Genomic DNA, 22,114 nt, shown 5'->3' on the forward strand with positions numbered 1-22,114 from the left:
TAAAAGAAACAAACTCATAATATATTAACATGCATGGAATTTAACAATACATGAGTACATCATATGGCTAATCATATCTAAAATTCTAAATATTAAAGTCTATTTTAAAATTATATGGTTGAACAATAACTGAACTAATGAAATTAGTAGAATCAAATGTTTCATCACCAACATAATATGAAAAAATTAAATGTCACTATTTAGTAGTATGATGCCTTCTTAGTGTGAGGAGATCTCATGTCACGAAGTCTCCTTTCTTGTGATAATATTTTTGCAAACCTGTAAATAAATTTAACTCAAATATGTTAATTAGTAATACTACTAGAGATTAGTTAAATATATTATATTTAAAAATTATTTACTTTTATTAATATGATAATACATAATTAGTTTTTTTAATTATTTTATAGCAATAGTACATAAAAATTAAATTTATATTACTGTAATTTATTACTAACTTTTCAATATATAGGCATATATGGTATTTTAATTTATACTATTCTTGAGAAGTTGAATAATGAGCTTTTAAGAAATTATATATGTATACTTTAATTTTTGAGAAAATAAGAATTAAGTCCTTGACTTTTGATACACAAACATTTAAGTTCTCGAGAATTTAAAAATATTTTTAAGTCTCTAACATTTTCAAAATTTGGGCATATCGATTCTTCATGTTCGCTTGGTCCAGTGAGACCCATCGAAAAAATCAAACGTGACTCACATTGTACTGACTTGATTAATATGGATGAACACATGAAAGAGTTTTTAAAATGGGACAAATTAAACTCAGGAATTAATGTATCCAAATTTTGAAAAGGTCAGAGACTTAAATGTATTTTTAAATTTTTAGTAACTTAAATGTTCGACGGACCAAAAAGTCAGGAATCGATTTGTTCTTTTCTGTTAATATTTTTTCTTCCTAATTTTACCTTTTGAGAGCTTCTTCATTGGTTCCTCCATTTTCTAAGGGTTCAATTTGACCATTCTCCAAATTAACCCTAGAAACCGGTTTCTTCAACAAATTATCACCAATTTGGCAAAGTCTCTCCAAATTCTCCTTAGTAGAAATATCAACTGAAGAATCATTTCCAATCAATGTGTCATCCTGAAAAACATGATGAACAAATTCAAAACCACTTAAGCTTAATATTTAACTTTAATGCTACAATTTCAATAATATATAGAAGAGATAAAAATATGGAAAATGCTTAGTGATTAGTGAACATTTAATTACCTGTATCCGGAGGTAATTTTCTTCTGAATGAAGTGCTCGAGTGAGAGTAGCTATATGGAAATCAACCATATCAGAACTTGATTGAGAGAAAACATCAATTAAGGGAGTGGAACCACCTTGAGTTAACCAATCCAATAGCCCCCATTTAGCTGCAACTTTTGCATTGAATTTTTCTTCATTTTTGGCTGTTCCAGTTCCTATTGAAATTATTAAGAACCGGCTATAGTCCGAAGGTTTGATTGGAAAGAAATCAACATTTTCATCTATCATTTGCTTTGTTAATTGATTCATGGCAACTAAAGTCTGCAAAATCATATAAATTACACATAAACACAAATTATATTAGTATATACTAATTCCAAAATTATTAATAATTTTTTCAATAGCAATTATTAATAATAATAAAATTTTATCATCCCAATTATAAGATACCTATTTATTTGTTATTTGCCTCGTTAGATAATTAATATATAAGTGATGGACTCAAATACTAATTAGCTAGATGTATATTTCAATGTCACAAATTGTTTAGTTTTGGGTTTTTACACGGAAAAAAGTTTAAATAATATTTATATTATGCAAAAAATATATATATCAAATTAGTTTTGTGGCAGATTCCAATAAATAACGACAGTTTTTAAAATCGTCTCTAAAAATGCGCCATTATTTGTTGGTATTATTGTAGTGAGTTTAATTGTAGAAAGGAAAAAAAATTAGTAGGAGCGACGGATTTAAATAGTTATTATTTAAAACCGTCGCAAATAGTTTTGTCACACCTCATAAAATGACGGTTATTAAAGCACCACTAAATCTTTTAGCAACAGTTTATAAAATAAAATAAAAAAAAATTGCCACTAAATGTCAGTTGTGTTGTAATAATTGTGTTAATTAACCTATAAACATACCGGATTATTAGCACAAACACCACCATCAACGAGGTTGAATTCATGTACATTATTTCCTTTTGAATCTTTGTTGGTGAAGTGATGGGCAGGCAGATAAGTAGGTGCAGCTGAGGTGCTAATGCATATGTCTGATAGTTTAGCATCCAAGCAAGGCCAACTCTTAATCTGCATAAAAATAATTCTCAAATTTTGTTAGGGTTTATTTGATCATTGATTTAATTGATTAGGTCTAGGTCACTTAATTTTATTAGCTACCAAGAACAAAAAACAATTCAATCAATTGAGGATGAAATTTGCATTGTCATTAACTAAAATGACTAATCTAGCAACCAAGTTTTTTTCTTTTAATATATATAAAATAATCAATTAATTTGTCTTTTTATTTTTCGATGAACATGCATGCTTATTGTCTTAATGTCTTTAACCTAGGCAATTATATACGTTTTATTTGTGTGTAAATGAAAGATTATTATAAGTATTCCAATTCCAATGAGAAACAAAAGGAAAGACAATAATCATTTTTGTCTTTATATATTATTCAATTGAAAATATTTAATAACAAAAGAAATTAGACAAAAATAATCATAACTTACCTTATTTAGTATTTATTAATTGTCGTAATAAATGCTAAATAAAATAAATTTTGACGGTTTTTTTTTTTTGTCTTTCTATCATTATTGTGATTCAATTGAGATGCTGATCATGTCATATGATCAAGATTCCTTGTATTGGTGGAGTCAATTTTTTAACACTGAATATCCAATAAATAAATAAAATAAAAGGAGCTAGATCCATCAAGATATAAAGAGAGTGAAACCTGGTATGATGAGAAAATAATTGGTTGCAAACATTTGATGTCAAAGGTGGGAATGACAACATTGGTGATTGTCTCACGCAAACGAATATCTCCAAGTTTCTCTCTAACCACTCCATGCAAGTATTTTCCATCATATTTTGGTCCTCCCAATTGTCTTATCATCTTTGCCATCAATGTTGCACCTAAGCCTCTGCAAAGAAATTAAATTGAAACCCAAAGATTAGTGATTAAATTTAATTTGGATGGTCTAAATTGAACTGGTAGTTGACTTAGCTTGGTTAGGACATTAGGTTATTAATTAAGCTATGGAAAAATATAGGTAACCAACAACATTTTTGAACAATGTGTGGACAATATAAATTAATAGGGTTAAAATAGTAAATTAACCTTAAATTTAATTAGTAGCATTAAATTAAGGTGTACTATATTTTAATTTGATTAGTGATTATTTATGTTGTTTAAAATGGTCATTGTTTATCTAACATTCCCCGCAAGCTATTGTTTCAATAATTAGTAGATCATTAGTTGAATCGGATGGAGTTAATTAAATTATATGATACAATTTAATTTAATTTAATTTAAAGGGTCTTGTTAAACATATTTATATTTTAAAAGTATTATAAAAAATATTTAACTAAAAATTTTTAAAAGATTTTTTGTATTAAATATATAACAATTTTAAATAACTTTTATTATTACATTCTTAAATTATATGTTCTAATGTTCACAAAATCCTTTAAATAAATAATTGGCGTGAATTAATCCCTCAAACCTACTCAATTCGGACTTGAAAATTGACCTACCTCTTCACTAGCTTTTAGTTATAATTGATTGGTTGGGATAGAATTTTAATTACAGCCAAGAACCTTATTTTTTTATATATATATTAAATATCTGGAACAAAATTATCTAATATTTGGTTGTAATATTTGATTACATCATACTAGCTAGAAGAGAATAAATGCAATAAATACTAAAATAAAATGGATACAAAAACTCGTCATTTAATATATAACTAGGGTTCAATAATTCAAGTGTTTATAATTATCTTTCTCTTAAATGTTAACATAGCATGTTCTTTATTTGAGAAGATATTATCTCTTTTTATTAGTGATATTTTGAATATTTTTTTTTCTCTTTGCAATAAGAATCAAATTTAAACTTTTAAATCATGAAATTCTAATATGAACAAGGTTGCGAAAACCGAACCGGTTATTGAACCGGTCAAGTAACCGGTTCAATGGTTTAATGGTTCAACCGGGGTTAAACCGGGGTTGAACCGTTTTAATTAAATATATAATAAAATTATTAAAATTTAATATACATATAGATATTATAAAAACTAAAGCAACTTATTATAAATATTTGTACATTTCAATGTAAAAGTAACCTACAGATCATAATTAAATCAATTTCTTTTTCATTCTCAAATTCTCTTTCACTCTCTTTGACTTTTTGGCTTTTTGCACAACAATAAACTGGTGCTACATAATTCTTCTATCCAGGTTCAACATCTCAGAGCAATTCCTTTACCTCTAATCACATCCTTGGCAACAACATACACTTCTTGCTTTTGGAGCCCAGAACCCAAAAGATCATATTCAAGAATCACAGAAAAAAAAACTCAGAATAACAAACTTACATAGAAACAAAGCACCAATAACAAACTTACATAGAAACAAAGCACCAGCAACAAAGAATTCAGAATCACAAAAAATTTTAACAAAAACTTCTAATAAAGTATTCAACAATAAAAACTCGAATCCAAACAGAGAGAACTCAGCATTCAAAGTCAGAAAATCCAAAAATAGAAAAAATAAACAAAGAATTCATACTCAGCATCCAAATTAAATTCATAATCACATCACCAACTACCCCCAACTCAGAACACAAAATTAACAAAATTAACAACTACTGTTAAAATCAACCATCAACCCCAACTCAGAATTTCATCAACAAAATTAACTCAGCAAAAAAAATTCAACAGAATCATTCAAATCAACCATTATTTCAGAAGACAGCAACATCATAAATTGAAGTAGCAGCGCTTACCAGCAACGAGGGAGGAAGGGAAGTGACGGTGAGGGAGAAAGGAAATTCAGCTCGGACAGAAAGAGAAGGAGATAGAGGCTCGAAGACGACGATGACTACGACGACAGAGACTGCGACGCCAATAGCTCCAAGCAGATCTTTGAAAGGCGACGACGGCAAGGAGAAGTAACGTCTGCAACAACGACGAGATATGGTGCGGAGCAAAGAGGCAGCAACGGGAAGACTGATGGGAAGCAGAGAAGAGGTGACAGCCAGAAACGATGAGGAGCAGCACGAGGAGGGGAGAAGCACCGTCGGCGGAGGAGCCTCGAAGAGCTCAGGGTTGGGAGTGGGAGACTCGGAGTGTTGGAAGAGGAAGAGTTTAACTGTGATTAGGGATTTAGGGCTACAACACGCGTTTAAGAGTCTTCAGCATTTTTTTTTTTTAAAAAAAAAAAAAAGCCAAACGACGCCGTTTTCCTTGTTTGGGGAAAAAACCGGTACCTGAAAAAACCGGACCGGTTCGTCCGGTTCGCCGGTTAACCACCGGTTCGGCCGGTTTTTCAACCGGTTTTTTGCAACACGGTTTTGTGAGTGGACCGGACCGGCTAGGTGACCGGTTTCCGATTAACCCGGTTGAACCGGCCGGTCCGGTTTTCAGAACATTGATATATCATAATATCATGTCATGATACTATTTAATCTTTTAAATTGACAGAATAAATATATAAATAATTATATCTCTAACAAATAATTTTTAAAAAAAATAACTATATATGTTAAAAAGAAACATGATATATCTCAAAAGGGGATTATTACCTAGGTTGTGGGAAAATTTTTGGGCAGTGCTCCAAGTAAAATGGTTTGATATCTTTAGCAGCAAAAAGTGGACGATTATTTTGATCTGGAGCAGTTAACATTGCAGTTACAAGGCCTCCAGTACTTGTTCCTGATATCACATCAAAATAATCTGCAAGTCTTGCATCTTCACCATCTAACTCCTGCATGCATGCAAAAGTTAAAATTACATACAGTTTAACTAACTTTATATCAAGATTCTCTTGTTTAGGGTTTTAATTTATCAGCTGAAATTCTAGAGAAAGCATATAAATTTCACTGAGCATAGAATATATATAATAAATAACAAAAATGCTATTCGTACAGTAAAATCAACCACTAAAATCAGCGACCAATGTATTTATATATAAATATGTGTGATTTAATTTATTTTCAACATGTATTTTATACTAGTGGTTAATTTTGATATACACGTAGCATAGTCTAATAAATCATTATATATTGATGCAATATTTTTGTTCATAAAATATTATTTATTATATATAATTTATAAAAACGGTTATTTAAAATATATGACTTCAAGACTTCCAATGTTTATATATATATATATAACATCTTGATGACTAACCTAATAACAAGTATATCATCTTTTAATTTAATAGTAATTTTTAAATTTAAACATAGTGTTAAAATTTCTGTAAAATAATGTTAAAACAAATAAAGCAAGAAAGAAACCATATCTACAAATTCATGTAATATCATATATACCTGAAGATGAGATTCAAGGAATTCAAGAATGGTAGCTGGAATAATGCCCCTAATTCCACCTCCATCAATGCTAAGAATGGTAATTAAGTTCCCATAAGTTGGGGGCTGAAGTTCAACACATGATTTTGACCTCTGAACGGATGACATACTTGGCATGGTTATTAACAATATTAATTAGAGGATTTTGGTGCACAACTATAGTAATAATTAAATTAAAGATGAAAGAAAATATATATATACTTAATTATGGTGGGTAGCAAAGAAAGTATAGTTATATTATGCTAAGAAAGATTTGAGGTTTTGGTATGATGATATTGGTAATTTGCTCATAGTGCATATTTATAGGGAGCAATAGCCTATGAAGTTGAATTGGTTTCAGTTTTATAAGTCAAAGAGGAGGAAATAATAAACAATTTCCGAGTGAAGACAAAATCAAAGGCTGCGCTCATGTTGGAAAATAATTAATTTTGTTGAATTTTCTTGCATGCTGTGTGCATTTATTATTGGTTACGTTCTCATAACAGTTTCAATTTGCTGTATCATTTCCCTTTTACATCTTCTATTAATTAATAATTAATTAAACACATATATTTTTTTCTTTTAGCCAAAGATATGGAAGATTTTTGTCTAATAGTCTATGATGCACTGACACGGACACGAGACACGACATGATATGGGACACGTCGACATACAAATTTTAAAATCTTATAAGATACGTGGACACGCATACATATGAAATATAAAGTATTTTTTTAGATAAATCGTAATGATATTTTGATATTTTATTGATATTAAAATACAAATTATTTTTTAATTATTTTAATGCCTTATTTTAAATATATCAAGTATTTAAAATATCTTTTTGTTTTAAAAAATAATAATATATACTATATCTAAATTTATTTCAAGAATATATGTTAAAAATAAGACTGGATATGCTGACACGTGATGGTATTTAGGTGTGTCCAAATGTGTCTAGAGAAGAATTTTTTTTTATTAAGACACGGTTGAACACAACAAACACGCGTATCGGACGAGTATCAGTGAGTGTCGTGTCCGAAATGTGTCCGACATGCGGACACGGCAACTTAGCGAAGTGTCCGTGCTTCATAACTACTAGTAGATAAATATGTTATGTGTGTATTAAAAATTAATTACTAATATTATGGTAGAAATATATATTATTTGATATTTTATTATATTTATGTAGACACGCTTAATTATTTTGTTTATGCATTTGATTATTTTATTATAATATATTTAATTATTTTAATATTTTATTATTTAATTAAAAAAATATATAAATATTTATATATAATTATTAATTTGATGACTAATTTTTAATTTTATAATATGTATCATTTAGACATGCATTAATGAAAATGTCTCATTCACTAATAAGAAGGTTGAATTTATATATATATGGTACTAATTAATTTCATTGAGTGAGTCAAGAGTTAATTATTACTTTAATATTTTTAGGAATAAAAAATTATGATAAAATAATGGATCAGATAGTTAGTTAGTTAAGAAACCAATCCCATCTTACGGAGAAAAATATAAATAGCTTGATTGAATTTTCGAAGTTTGAAATTTCCTATGGTCAAAATAAATTGCAAATTACTTTTACAACTCCGCGGATAAGACAATTATTGACTTGATAATTTTCCACTTGGTTTTGTTTTCTTGAATTAGACAAATTTTCGCTAGAGATATTTGTGGCAGTTTGTGTATGTGTCCTTTTGTTTTGTGACAAAGACTTTTTCTGAATTTTTTTAGTTTGGAAAACTTTCATTAATTGCGGACTCAATACGTTGAACTTTCTTAGTAAGTTAGGTCAAACAATTTGTTGCGATTTATATAAATAACTACATTCCACGTGTTTTTAATTACTAGTAACTGGGAAAGGTTTCTTGCTTTATAAGTATCTTTGATTATTAAGCACTATAATTTGTTTTGATATGTAATTTTCTTTACCAAAGATTTTCACATTATGAATTATTCTTAGCAAGTGTTGAGGGATACTGAGAGATAAGGGTGGCTTATTACAAAATTTATATATGAATTAGATTTTTATTTCATAGTTAAAATAAATGACTTTTAAAAACGAGAAAGTTAATAAATTTCAATAATTTTGTAATTAATTAAAAGCTCTGTCAATTGTTTATTATAATAAAATCTTTTTAATTTTTTTTACGATATTTTTCAGACAAATAAATGACTAATTCATCGCGAAACTAAATTTCACTTAAATAAATAAATTAACTATTTGATCGATACAAATTGATTTATTATAATTAATTCTAGAAAAAATAACTTTCCTCTTATCTACTTCTAAGAAAACATATTTTTATTACTAATTTTGAAATAAACAAACAAACATGTAAGAAAAACTTATAACGCCAAAAGTATATTGTTATATTCAAGTGTGTTTTTCATACATTTTTTATTATGTACTATATCTACTTTATAAGATAATTAATTTGGTAATTAATTTTTTTATAAAGTAATTATCTAGATCAGTTTTCAATCAAAGATTTTAAAAATAGATATTATAGTTCTTAAAAAAATTAATACATATAGATCAATTTCTAAAATTTTATTTTGGCAAACAAATAGTTCTTAGTTCATTTTTCGATAGAGTAATTACCCAAATCAATCTCTAAAAATTTTAAAAACAGATATTTTAGTCTCTAAAAAAATTAATACACAGATCAATCTCCAACATTTTTTTCCGTCAGATATAAACTGAGAAATAAACTGATATTAATTTGGATAATTACTCTGCTGAAAAATAAACTGAGACTGATTTAGATAATTACTCTGCTGAAAAATAAACTGAGACTAAGTTGTCTGCTGGAATAAAACTTAAGGAATTGATCTGTGTATTAATTTTTCTTAAAGACTAAAATATCTACTTTTAAAATTTTTGAAAACTCGATTTGGATAATTACTCTTTTTTTATATATACCTAACATGAATATTGAAGACACTCAGAATGAAGTCTCATATCTAATCAAAATAAAATTTTTAGAGGGTTTATAAGTGTGAGACATCCTTCATTCTATGAATTGACTTTTAAAATTAAATTAAACTCATTCCATCTCAATTTTAACATCACACCTAATTTAATATTATTAGATCACTTACATATAAGTATTTACGTCTGTTATGATTATTTCTTAATACAAATCACATGAACAAATTTGTGCTGAATGCTAATTAAGATCAAGTGTACATGTAATCACAATTATAATTCAATTGAGTGAGAATTCATTATTATTATTTATCTGCGTATAGTACAGTTATATGGAAGCTGAAAAAATAATGGAAAAATTAAACTACTGAAAATTACATTCCTTTTTATAAGAGTCTCTCATGCTTGACCTCTATGAAAGATCTTAAATCTCAAATGTATTCTAAATTTTATTGATAATTTTTGAAACAACTAATAACAAATCGATCTGAACAATAACTGAAATCATCAATGAACTTAATAGAATTAAATGTTTTTTTTTTATTTACCAAAACATAAGATGAAGAAAAGGCACTAGTGACGGGTCTTTTTAGTGTGTGGGGATCTCATGTCACGAAGACTTCTCTCTTGCGAAAGTATTTTGGCAAACCTGAAGACATTAATTAAACATTATATTTATCTTGTGACTGAATTTGTAATTTGCAATAGGATTATGTTAATTATTTGAATAAAATAAATAATATAATTAATAAGAGTTTAATTTTAATGTATTGACAGTAATCGTACAATCACATCCGTTCTTTTAGATGATCATTCACGTGGTTAATGTGAAGGTTAGTTATTTTTACTGACGTGGCGTTACGTAATTGAATGCATATATAAAACTGTGCATCGAAATTAAATTCTTATAATAATAATAAGGTTTAATTACTCTGTTGGTCCCTATAGTTTTGTGAAAATTTCAATTAAGTCCCTATACTTTTTTCCTTTTTAATTGGGTCCCTGCACCAAAATTTTTTTTCAATTAAGTTCCTCTTAGTAGTAATTGGTTTAATTTTATAGGGATCCAACTAAAAGAAAGGAATTGGTACAGGGACCTAAATAAAAGGAAAAAAAAGTGTAAGGACCCAATTAAAAAAAAATTGGTGCAAGGACTCAATTAAAAAAAAACATAGGGATCTAATAGAAAATTTTGCAAAACTATAGGACCAGCAGAATAATTAAACCTAATAATAATAATACACATATAAAAAGTTTGAATTTTTGGTAATTTTACCTTTTGAGTGCATCTTCATTTGTTCCTCCATTTTTGATTGGCTCAAACCTACCATTCTCTAAATTAATCCTAGAGACTGATTTCTTCAATAAATTTTCACCAATTTGGCTAAGCCTCTCCAAATTTTTTTTGGTGGAAATGTCAACTGAAGCATCAGTTCCAGTCAATGTGTCATCCTGCAATTTAACAAATTAAATTAGTCACTTAAATATGCTTATTAATGAATTCCTTATGTACTACTTATTTATTTTCAATTGCTAGAATAATAGATAGCAGCCACATTAATTAGATGCTTTTGAAATATCAAGTGATGATGAGTTTTGCTTTGTATACATTTAAAATAAATGATATTTGAAGGCATCATGATTAAATATTTTACTTTTTCTTAGGTATTAAAACTACCGACTATATTACGTGTAAATTAAAATCAGCTACTAAAATCAGTTATCAACATAAAATATATGTTAAAATACAAATACATATTGAAAAAAAATAAACTACAAATATATTTATACATAAATATATTTGTGGCTGATTTTAATGTACGCATTTTTATAAAACTAAAAATTTTAATTCAAAAATAAAGGAAAAAAAACTAAGAATTTTTTTGTTTTTTACGAAATTTTTTAACTCAATATATAAGTTAAACATTAACTTATAACATATCTAAACTCTATTTAAGAATATATAATTTGAATTTTTAACACTTATTTAAACAAATTAATGAGTTAATGACTATTCAACTGATCAAAATTATACACTGTTATACACGATTGTAAAATTCAATTAACCTGAATTCGAAGATAATTGTGTTCTAAATGAAGTGCTTGAGTGAGAGTAGCTAAATGAAAATCAGCCATATCACCACTTGATTGAGAGAAAACATCAATTAAAGGAGTGGAGCCACTATGAATAAACCAATCCAAAAGCCCCCATTTTGCTGCCATTTTTGCATTGAATTTTTCTTCATTTTTGGCTGTCCCAGTTCCTATTGAAATTATTAAAAACCGACGATATTCCGCAGCCTTGATTGGAAAGAAATCAACATTTTCATCAAGAATTTGCTTTGTCACTTGATTCATCGCAACTAATGTCTGCAAATCACAAAAATAATTTAATTATTTAAAAAAAATTATACAGACATTCAATTTTGTATTGTCACATTCTTAAACAAAAATAATTTTAAAATTAATTATTCAAAAAAATAATGATCTAAATACATGAATCTAATTTTAGTGTAACTTTTTTTTATATTATCAAAAGCATCAAAATTAAATAACAACAACAATAATAGGTAGTTAAAAATAATGTATACCGGATTATTGGCACAAACACCACCATCGATGAGGTTGAATTCATGTGGATTTCCATTTGCATCTTTGGTAGTGAAGTTATGAGCAGGGAGATAGGTTGGTGCAGCTGATGTGCTAATGCATATATCGGATAATTTAGCATCCAAGCTAGGACTACTCTTAATCTGCATATACATATCAATAAGTTTCAATTTTTTGTTAGGTTTTCCTTTTCTTGATATATAGTTGTTAGTGTTGTAAGTGTGAGGAGTACATGAACTTAGTCCCACATCAAAGAAAGCAAGAAAGAGTGAGGAGTTTATAAGATGAGAGACCCATTAACTTGACATCTTAAGATTTTGAATTTGAATTAAATGTAGTATCTTCTCATTTCTTTCCCGAAATCTATTACCGATAGTAACAATAGTGATGATTATTTTTATTTTGATCTGACCGAAAATGATGTCTACTCATCATGAATGAATACTTAAAAGAAATTAAGAGAAAGACTTGAAGAATGAAATGAAATTAAAATATTAATACATGAAATTAACAATTATATTATTTTTTTAGAGTATATAAAATTATCATGAAATAATTTTTCTCAAAAATTTAAACTGATAAAAAAGTACACATAAATAGTTATATTTCTAACATGTATCTTTACATAATAACATTTTCTGGTCTGTATAATTTTTTTTTATTTGTCTTATATTAAAAAAATTTTAGTGTTACCAAAGATTCAACTCTAAATTTGTAGGTTTAGGATTTAGAATTTAAATTTAGATTATAAAAAATTTGATATCATGTCATAAAATTATTTTTTTTTTAATTTTAAACTAATAAAAAAAGATATATAGATGATTATATTTGTAACAGAAATAAGTCGAAATATAAAAATTCTTTTAACAGATAACTGAAATATTTTATTTATTTGAAGTAATTATGAATGAAAATCTAACTTTTGTTGAGCATTATTTTATTCTTTTGGCTCGAAGTTAATCAATAGTTATGCTTTGCATCATGCATATAAAAGAGAATTATTTCAAAAGGAAACGGATCATGAATAATTAATGTGTCTTCATATTAACAATCATTCAGTTTTGGAAAAGTATATGAACCAGGGGTGATTAGTCAAAAAATAAATAATTTAATTAATTTATAATTATATTTAATTAATTTTATTTATTTTTAATTTATAATATTTGATATTAATTACTTCTCACTCCAAATTAAAATTCTGAATGATACGTTCGAGAAATAGGGATGGGAATTACGAAACTTTCAACAATCTCGATTCTTAGTATATAAAAAAATTTATAAAATATATAAAAGAACATCTATTTAGTATGAAAAAGAAACATTCTAATACTTAGTAAAAAAAATATCCTAATACTTAACATAAACACCATCTACGTAGAGATTTTGGATTCACCCAAAAATATTTGGCTGATTTTTGGTCGATATGGTTCCTAGAATTGTTGGTCAGTTTTAGATGATGCTGAGATGGCAGCAGCAACTTTCATATGGATGTCAAAATTTCAAACCCTAAACAATTTTCTTTAAAAAAAATAGGTCCCACATGCAATAACTAATATAATCCCCCTACCTATTTTTTTATTAGCTAGGTCCCATGCATGCAAATTGGAAATCCATTGTCATTTCAATACAGTGAAGACCAAAGTTAGACTTTTCTCAAAGAGTGATGATATTTAACTTAAAGTTTCAACTAACATCTCAAAGTAGGTAGTAGGTGTTAGTTTGATATCAATATGATCTTATTAATGGTGACCAAAATTAAAAAGAGTTTGTGTTAAAATTTGAGTTACATACATCAGAATATAATGAATTAAATTTCCATTTTTTTTTTAATTTCTAAGGAGAATTAAAGATAGAAAAGGGAAAGGAACCTGATAAGATGAGAATATAGTTGGTTGCAAGGATTTGATATCAAAAGTGGGAATGACAACATTGGTAATTGTCTCATTTAAACTAATGTCTCCAAGCTTCTCTCTAACCACTTTATGCAAGTATTTCCCATCATACTTTGGTCCTCCCAGCAATGATTTTATTACCTTTGCCAGTAATGTTCTACATAGCCCCCTACAAAAAATTAATTCATCAAAAATATTTAATTAGTAACAAAAAAAATTTAACCAAAATCAGTTAGAATTTGTCTTATTTAATATTTATTAATTTTTTTAATAATTAATAAATACTAAATAAAATATGTTCTAATAACTATTTTTTTTATCTCCTTAACATTATTATTAAATTATATGGTTTTGTATAATCTTTAAAATATGTAGAATTCTTAAAATAAGTATATTCCAGTTTGATTAATTAAAGCTCTATTTTAATGTATTTTTAGTGTAAATAAAATTTTATATTTATTGACATTCAATCCAAAATTGTTAGGTTGATAAAAGTAATTATTTATTTTCAAAATAATAAATATACAAAAATTAACTATCTTTATTCATCAATAATATATAATACTTAATTACCTATTTAGATAAAAAATAATGAAACAAACTTAGTTTTATGTGTGTAAATGTGTAATGATATCTTTAAGATAAAAGATAGCTATATGTGTTAAAAAGAAAGTGAAAACTCAGGTGCAGTCGACTTCACGTGAAGTTGATATTTGAGAGTTGTTAGATGATTTGACTTATTTGACTAAATTTTCATGTAACGGCTCAGCTATCAACTTCACGTGAAGTCGACTGCACCTGAGTTTTCACAAAAAAAAAAAAAAAAAAAAAAACATGAAAGGATATATTTGAAAAGTGAATTATTACCTAGGTTGTGGGAAAAGTTTTGGACAGTGCTCCAAGTAAAATGGTTTGATATCTTTAGCAGCAAAAAGGGGACGATTATTTTGATCTGGAGCAGTTAACATTGCAGTTACAAGGCCTCCAGTGCTTGTTCCTGATATCACATCAAAATAGTCTGCAAGTCTTGCATCTTCACCATCTAACTCCTACATATGCATACAAATTGAAGGTTGTAGTTTAATTTTCTCTTATAAAAATTAAAGAAATTAAATAATATTTTTATCATATTTTAGTATATTGTAACTTGTAAGTGTGTATTTTTTATTTAATACCAAAAGATGTATTTTTTATATTATCTCTTTTATTATCTTTAGTGTAATGTTATACTAAATATCAGTGGCAAATAAACCGTCGCTATTTGCTAATATTTTTTTATAGTAATAGTATTGCTCAAAAAACTAATTATCATATATAGCTACAATAAATATTCAGAACTATTATGATCAAAATTCCTCAAATTCTCTTATTAAATAGCTTGTTTTTAATATATAATTAGGTAATAATGCTTGACTTCCCAAATATTGAAGTTAAAGAGCTATATATATATATATAGTAGTGGTAAAAATAATAAAAATAGAATTAGTTAAGATAAAAAGCAATTTCTAATTAAGAGATATTGGATTCAAATTTTTGAAATAGAAAAAAAAAATATTTTTTTATGAATTATATATAATAAAAAATAATTTAGAAAAAAAATTGTGCACCAATTTTTTTTATATTTTCATTGTTAGAAATATAATCATCATTTACATTGTTTTCTTTCTATAAGTTTAAGCTTTTAGAATGAATTATTTTATAATATGATATCAGAGTTTTATATTCAAAAAAATTAAAATTCGATCTTTAGTTAATTCCAAAAATAAAAAAAATAACATAAAATAAATAAAGAAAATTTATACAAAAATCAAATAAACCTAACTAAAAAAGAATCTTACTTAAAAAAAAATGTTAAAAATATAACTTCATACTACCTCTTCCTATAAGTTTAAATTTTTGGAATTAGTGATTTTATGACACCCATTATAAATATAGAATTATAGATATAGTAGTATGCTTATTGCTTAGACATGGTTTGAGAAATTATATGAGATATATAGTTTTGAAGCTAATAATAAACACAGAATTCAATTAAGCAAGTCCAATAATCCAGAAGAAAATCAGTCTCCTCTATAGCTAAAAGTTCATCATGTCGTACCTGAAATTGAGATTCAAGGAATTCAAGAATGGTAGCTGGAATAATGCCCCTAATACCTCCTCCATCAATGCTGAGAATGGTAATTAAGTTCCCATAAGTTGGGGGCTGAATTTGTTCAACACATGATTTTGATCTCTGAACGGACGACATACTTGGTATGGTTATTAACAATATTAATTAGATGATTTTGTGCTTAATTATATGTATATCTATATACTTTTGAGTAGCTATGTATGTGTAAAGAACTAAAGATCAATATATAATGCTAAAGAAAAAAGCTCAATAATGGTGTGTATATATGTGCTTATTAAAGGACTTAATGCTATCTAAGGAAAGATAATTGAGGCTTTTGCTACTTGCTATGATCATATTAATTGGTGTGTTCAAAGTGGATATTTATATTGATAAGACTCCATCAAGTTGCATGGAGTAGTTATTTAATTTGTAGGCCAATTTAAATAAAAGACAGTCACCACTGGCTGCAGGTATATGTTGAATAAAAATTTCTTTCTACTTGTCCTTAAAAATTAAATGTTATTTGTCTCAGCTTATTAGCCACTTTTGTCCCTGTACAATTTGAAAGAAATTATTTAATTAGTTTAAATAATATATTAATTAATAATGAAAAAAATTTATGCTACTCACTAATTTACAAATTAAATTACACTGCCACATAAACATATATATAATAATGGGATAAGTATTGTTTTGGTCCCTGACGTTTAGGGTCGGAATCAAATTCGTCCCAAATATTATTTTGGATTTGAAATTGTCCCCAATGTTTTATTTAGAGGTTGGACGATTTTACCCTTATATCACAAGACAGAGAGAGAAGCAACCTTGCTTCTTTGTTCTTCATTTCTTCTCAGTCTCATTCTTTAGAGAAGAGAGAGAGAAGCGAGTAGAGACTCAGAGAGATAGAGAAGGAGAGAAAAAAAGTCTCTCCGTCGCCGACGCCGACGCCCTCCTCCTCGACCTCGCCTCGACTTTTCCCTCGCCCTTGCTTCACTGCGCCTTGCCCTTGCCTCGCCTTGCGTTGCCTCACCGCACTTGGACCTCGCCCTCGCCTCTTGTTTCTCGTCGTCGTCGGGGAGGTGGTGGGGGTGATGGTGGTCGTGTTGCTCGCGTTTTCAGCATCATCCCCACGCCTCCCTTTCTCTTCCCTCCCTAATCTCCGCTATCCAGATTTACTACCACCACCACCACGCAACTCCACCGTCACTGCCATCATAGGTAAGTTAAGATTCAAGTTCCTAATTCTTGTTCTTATTTATCATAATCCCTAATTTTCAAATTCATCACAAAACCTAATTTTCAAATTCATCACAAATCTTGCAGTGGTTTCCGTCGAGGCTGAAGGAGGTTGATGCTGAGCTGCTCCTCTCCCTTCGTCGCTGCTGCTACTGCAACCACCTTCTCTAATCTTTGTACTTGTTTTTGTTATGTTCTTGTTTCTGGATTGCCGTTGCCTTTTTAATTTTTTATTTTTTTAATCTGAATCTATTGTTATTCTTGTTGGATTTGAAGAATAATTTTTGCTTTTATTTTGTTCTAATGTTGTTTCTGAATTACTTGATGTTATTGTTTTTTTCATTCTTTTTGTTTTTTTTTTTAATTCTGAATCTGTAGTTGTTGTTGTTGGATTTGAAGAATTTGATGTTTATCACAACCTTTAATTTTGTTAATGGAAAAAGAAGGAAGAAGAAGGATTTGTAGTTTTGAATTTTGTTAATGATGGAAGAAGCGAAGAAGAAGAAGTGAAAAAGGGGCATTTTTGTCATTTAGAAAATTTTTTTATTAAAAATGACAATTTTAATATCGTTTTAAAACGTTGGGGACGATTTTAAATCTAAAATAATATTTGGGATGAATTTGATTCCGACTCTAAATGTCAGGGACCAAAACAATACTTATCCCTATAATAATTAATAAGTTTTGCTCTACTCAATTACTTAATATGGTATATATTGGATATAGGATTATTCATATATCTTTAACCATATGTATAAATATAAGATTAGAGCCTATTCAATTTAATATTATTGGACCATTCATCTAAAAAAATTGTTCATGCTCTAAATAATCTCTAGAGAGTTTATAAATATAAAATATTTCTCATTTCATGAATTAATTTTTAGAATTGGATTTGCCTGTTGTTTGTTGCTTAAGTTCTTTGTTTTGAGTGATGATAGTTAATTAAGCTTGGTTTTTTTGTAGGTTGTTTTGATGAGTTCAGTTGTCCAGGTTGTATTAGCGTCTTTAATTAAAAAAAAAAAAAAGAAGATCAAGCATTTTTTTTTTTTAATTAAGAATGAGACTTAAACCTGTAATAAAAATTAAATAAGCTAATAAGTGGTTGGACATCATATTCTCTCCCTTCAACCAAATTTTAAAGTTGAATTAATTCCGCTCAATTATATACATTTAAAAAGTAAAAATAATTAGAAAGTTATCTTATTCGCAGATATCATCAATAAATCTGATTCGTAAAATTTATTAAATATATAATTATTTATGTATTTTTTTCATCGATTTAAATTTTTAGAAGAAATGATTTTATTATATAATATCAGAATTTTTGTGATAAAAAAATTTAGAATTCAACCTTTATTATTCTAAAAAAATTAATTTTAACATAAGACAAAATTAAAAAAAGCTTTTACAAAAGAAAAAAAAATCTAAAATGATAAAATTAATAAAGCATAGAATGAAGAATTAATCAATATTAAATTTATAAATTTTAATTATATATAAGTTTTATTATCTTAATTTAGATGTGATTAAATATTTACTTTCTCATTTTATCAACCTTTATATTTTAGAGGAGTTTGATCTAAAATTTAATTGATGCCCAAAAAAAAATTGTGCTAATAATTAACATGTTAAAAATATAATTATTTATATTTTTTTATCGATTTAAACTTTTTAAACAAGTAAAAATATCTTGCTCCAATTTATGATTTTCTGAAGGGTTTCATAGCAGCCCTAGGGTTAAATGCTGTAGGGTCCAATAATTAGTGACAATGAAAAAGACAATGACCGTCTTAACTGCTAGTTGCGATGCTACACACACTTTCATTCATTAGCTAGAAAATTTGTATTCCTTTTTTTTAATGGTATAAGAAAAAATATTCTTGATGACGTATTTTAATTGATTCATGTTATAGTGTAGAGTATATTTCAATAAAAAGTAAATATTATTTTTTTACAATAAAAAAACAAAAATATCATACAATCTTACACCATTCAAAAAAATTCTCATCATTCTAATTGTGTGATACGATGAGTCAAGAAATGTAGCTGAGCTCAGCACCTATGTGTGTTAAGTAATGAGTTCTGCTAGATAGATAATAGAAGTGCAAATAATATGAATAATATATTATTTCTTAAGTTTAATAACTATAAAAAAACATTTGAATCTAATTATCTATCTCTATTTTTATTTTTATTTTTTATCTTCATTAAATCCTAATTTTATCATTTTCAGTGTTGTCTCTCCTTTATTACTATCCACCATCGCCGATTATTAGGGATGGCAATGGGTCTTTATGGAGACGGGGACATGCACCTCGCCTCCATTTTCATTATCTGTCTCCATCCCCACCTCATTTCTGCCACGGATAATGAAAATTCTATATCCGCTGGGGAGTTGAGCATCCATAGATATCCGCAAATTTTTATAAAAAAAGAAAAAAATTTGATAAAACCAAATGTTATAGCAGAAATTGAAGATAAATCACAAAGTCAAATCACAGAGCCAGCGATAGTTTATTATTTAGTAATAATTCAAGAATGGAGTTAAATCAAAATTAGTAAATAATCTTCATTGATTATTGGTGAATCAAATTGAAGGTATTATTTTACAGATCGAGCTAGTCATAAAAATTGCAAAAAACTAAAATATTATGCCAAATCTTCCCTATTAATCACTGACAGAGGCACATATATGAAATAATAATTATAGAAATAGCAGAAAATCACAGACATAAAAAAAATCAAATCAATAAATACTCTAAGGTAGATCACAAAAATTGCAAAACATTTACCGAAAATCACATGAATCACAAAAAAAGGAAATTGCAGAAACGGCGAAGAACAGCGATGCTCACTAAACAGCGACGGCGCGATGCTCCTGCTACCACAAAGGCGGCGACGGCGCGATGCTCCTGCTACGACGAGAACGGCGACAGTGCAACGCTCACTTCTGCTGCGACGAAGGCGGCGACGGCACTCGCTCCTGACGCGACAAAGAAGGTGACGGTGCAACGCTCGTGACGCGACGAAGAAGGCGACGACGGGACGCTCCTGACGCGTGAAGACGGCAACGACGTTCCTTGTTTTGGGGAGGGAATCTGCGAGGGTGAGGGAGTTAGGGGGACTGGGGGAGTGCGACGGTGAGAGGGTTTGTGGGCGGCGGCCAGTGGTGAGAAACGAAAGAAGACAAGTGGACAGTAGATATTGGAATGGTGGCTGTAGATTGTGGTGGTCTAGTGGAGTATCAGAGAGAAGAGGTTAGGGTTCATGTCTGCAAAAATTAAATGAAATGGAGGCTAGGGTTAATGTGATTGTAGTAAAACTAATACATACATACATATATACATATATACATACACACACACACACACATATATATATGAAGGACATTTTAGAAATTTCTCATGACGGGATTATACGGGTCCTCGCCCCTTTCCGTATAATAAACGGGTCCCTATTCCCATCACCCGCGGGAGGATTTTGTCCCCCAAATCCGTCCCCCGGTGGAAAATTTCCTACCGATACCTGTTCCGTTGGGAAAAATTGTCATGCCTACCGATTATGAAGTTTTTCTGGGCCGCCGCCACTGCACCTCTACAGTGTGCTGTCGCTCCACCTATATGGTTCGCCATTGCTGCCTCTCCCTCCACGCTGCGTCTCTTTCTCTTCTCTCGTGCATCGCTGCTCATCTGCTTTTGAAGCCCGCGAAGTGCGCTCAGCACGTCTCTTCCTCGATCTATCTTGCCACGCCGGAATCTTTTTTCCACCACTATTCTGACGCCGCATCTAACCAGGCCTTCACGCCGCGCCGTCGAATCTTTCCTATCTTCCACCGCGCATCTCTAGCCTTTGTTCACTCTATTAGTATACAATAAGTTAGTATATAGTTAAGATTTTATGTTACATAAGATGTTTCTTTTTTCGATATTAAATTGGAGGCTTCTTTTTATATGCTATGGATATTTCTTTTTATATACATCAGATTTTTTTTCTATCTATGTAGAATATAGGATTTTCTTTCTGTATACATTGGGGTGTTTTTTTTTTTTCATTATACTAGGCATTTTTTTTTAACATGCACTTCGAGTCAGAGTTTTTTGCCGGCAACGACAAACTGTGGAGGTGGAGACGAAATGCGGTATGACGGTGCGATGAGAGAGAATGGAATGAAATATGAAGGTGTGTTTAGAAAAAATTAAATTGCCTAATCTTAATTATTCAAATAACAACAATGCTAGGGAACCAACTCTATATAAGCCAAGAATCAGCCAACTGATAAACCAGAGGCACCGGTAACTTTAACCGGATGTTGTTACTGATAGGCACACGGATGTTTCTTTTTCTTGTAAATTGGATGATTTTTTATATGATTTCTATGTTTCATGTGTTACGCATTGATAAAACATAATTAATTATATGGAACTAACTAATTAATGATCAAAACATCTGTTCCGTGATTCTCTCCTATCACTAACGTATCTTCCCTCATTTTGAATGTGGTCAACAATAATTTAAAAAACAAATTAAAACTAATTAAAACTAATTATAATTAATTATGTTGTTCCATTCTTGGCTGATTATTAGTTGGTTCCATATACTTTTCCTTCAAATAAAATCTGATTATTCTTAATTAATTAAAAATTAAATTTTAAAAATCAATTTAAAACTTTTGTTGGTCGGCTATTTACGTTGTTCATAATAAGTGATGTTTCCTATATTTTCTCTTGACT

The 22,114-nt window shown here is 28.5% G+C and overlaps 2 protein-coding genes across 3 annotated transcripts; both read right to left on the reverse strand.

The window, feature by feature from the left end:
* Positions 1-6,944, reverse strand: LOC107605687 (patatin-like protein 2). 2 transcript variants are annotated; one of them, XM_016307649.3, is made up of 7 exons: positions 6,554-6,944; positions 5,807-5,988; positions 2,957-3,146; positions 2,140-2,304; positions 1,235-1,537; positions 930-1,105; positions 1-279 (listed from the first exon to the last, which is right to left on the reverse strand). In XM_016307649.3, the coding sequence occupies exons 1-7, from the start codon at positions 6,707-6,709 to the stop codon at positions 201-203; spliced, it is 1,251 nt and encodes a 416-aa protein (XP_016163135.1). In that variant the 5' UTR covers positions 6,710-6,944; the 3' UTR covers positions 1-200. The 2 variants fall into 2 exon arrangements, with proteins under 2 accessions (XP_016163135.1, XP_088345754.1); XM_088489628.1 differs by lacking the exon at positions 1-279 and having other exon boundaries at positions 926-1,105.
* Positions 6,945-9,794: 2,850 nt separating this feature from the next.
* On the reverse strand, positions 9,795-16,499 carry LOC107605688 (patatin-like protein 2). The gene is made up of 7 exons (XM_016307650.3): positions 16,131-16,499; positions 14,900-15,081; positions 14,009-14,201; positions 12,122-12,283; positions 11,598-11,900; positions 10,807-10,982; positions 9,795-10,179 (listed from the first exon to the last, which is right to left on the reverse strand). The coding sequence occupies exons 1-7, from the start codon at positions 16,278-16,280 to the stop codon at positions 10,104-10,106; spliced, it is 1,242 nt and encodes a 413-aa protein (XP_016163136.1). The 5' UTR covers positions 16,281-16,499; the 3' UTR covers positions 9,795-10,103.
* Between the last annotated feature and the right edge of the window lie 5,615 nt (positions 16,500-22,114).

This window comes from Arachis ipaensis, chromosome B6, assembly GCF_059453495.1.
Source record: "Arachis ipaensis isolate K30076 ecotype BB chromosome B6, ASM5945349v1, whole genome shotgun sequence".
Lineage (NCBI taxonomy): Eukaryota > Viridiplantae > Streptophyta > Magnoliopsida > Fabales > Fabaceae > Arachis > Arachis ipaensis.

Excerpts from the sequence above, each read along its gene's own strand:
- LOC107605687 (XM_016307649.3), bottom strand. The coding sequence starts at position 6,709 with ATGCCAAGTATGTCATCCGTTCAGAGGTCAAAATCATGTGTTGAACTT. Across the intron at positions 3,147-5,806 it reads AAAATTTTCCCACAACCTAG|AGGCTTAGGTGCAACATTGA; the intron begins GTAATAATCCCC and ends ATTTCTTTGCAG. Across the intron at positions 1,538-2,139 it reads GTGTTTGTGCTAATAATCCG|ACTTTAGTTGCCATGAATCA; the intron begins GTATGTTTATAG and ends ATGATTTTGCAG.
- LOC107605688 (XM_016307650.3), bottom strand. The coding sequence starts at position 16,280 with ATGTCGTCCGTTCAGAGATCAAAATCATGTGTTGAACAAATTCAGCCC. Across the intron at positions 14,202-14,899 it reads AAACTTTTCCCACAACCTAG|GGGGCTATGTAGAACATTAC; the intron begins GTAATAATTCAC and ends AATTTTTTGTAG. Across the intron at positions 10,180-10,806 it reads AATGAAGATGCACTCAAAAG|GTTTGCCAAAATACTTTCGC; the intron begins GTAAAATTACCA and ends TAATGTCTTCAG.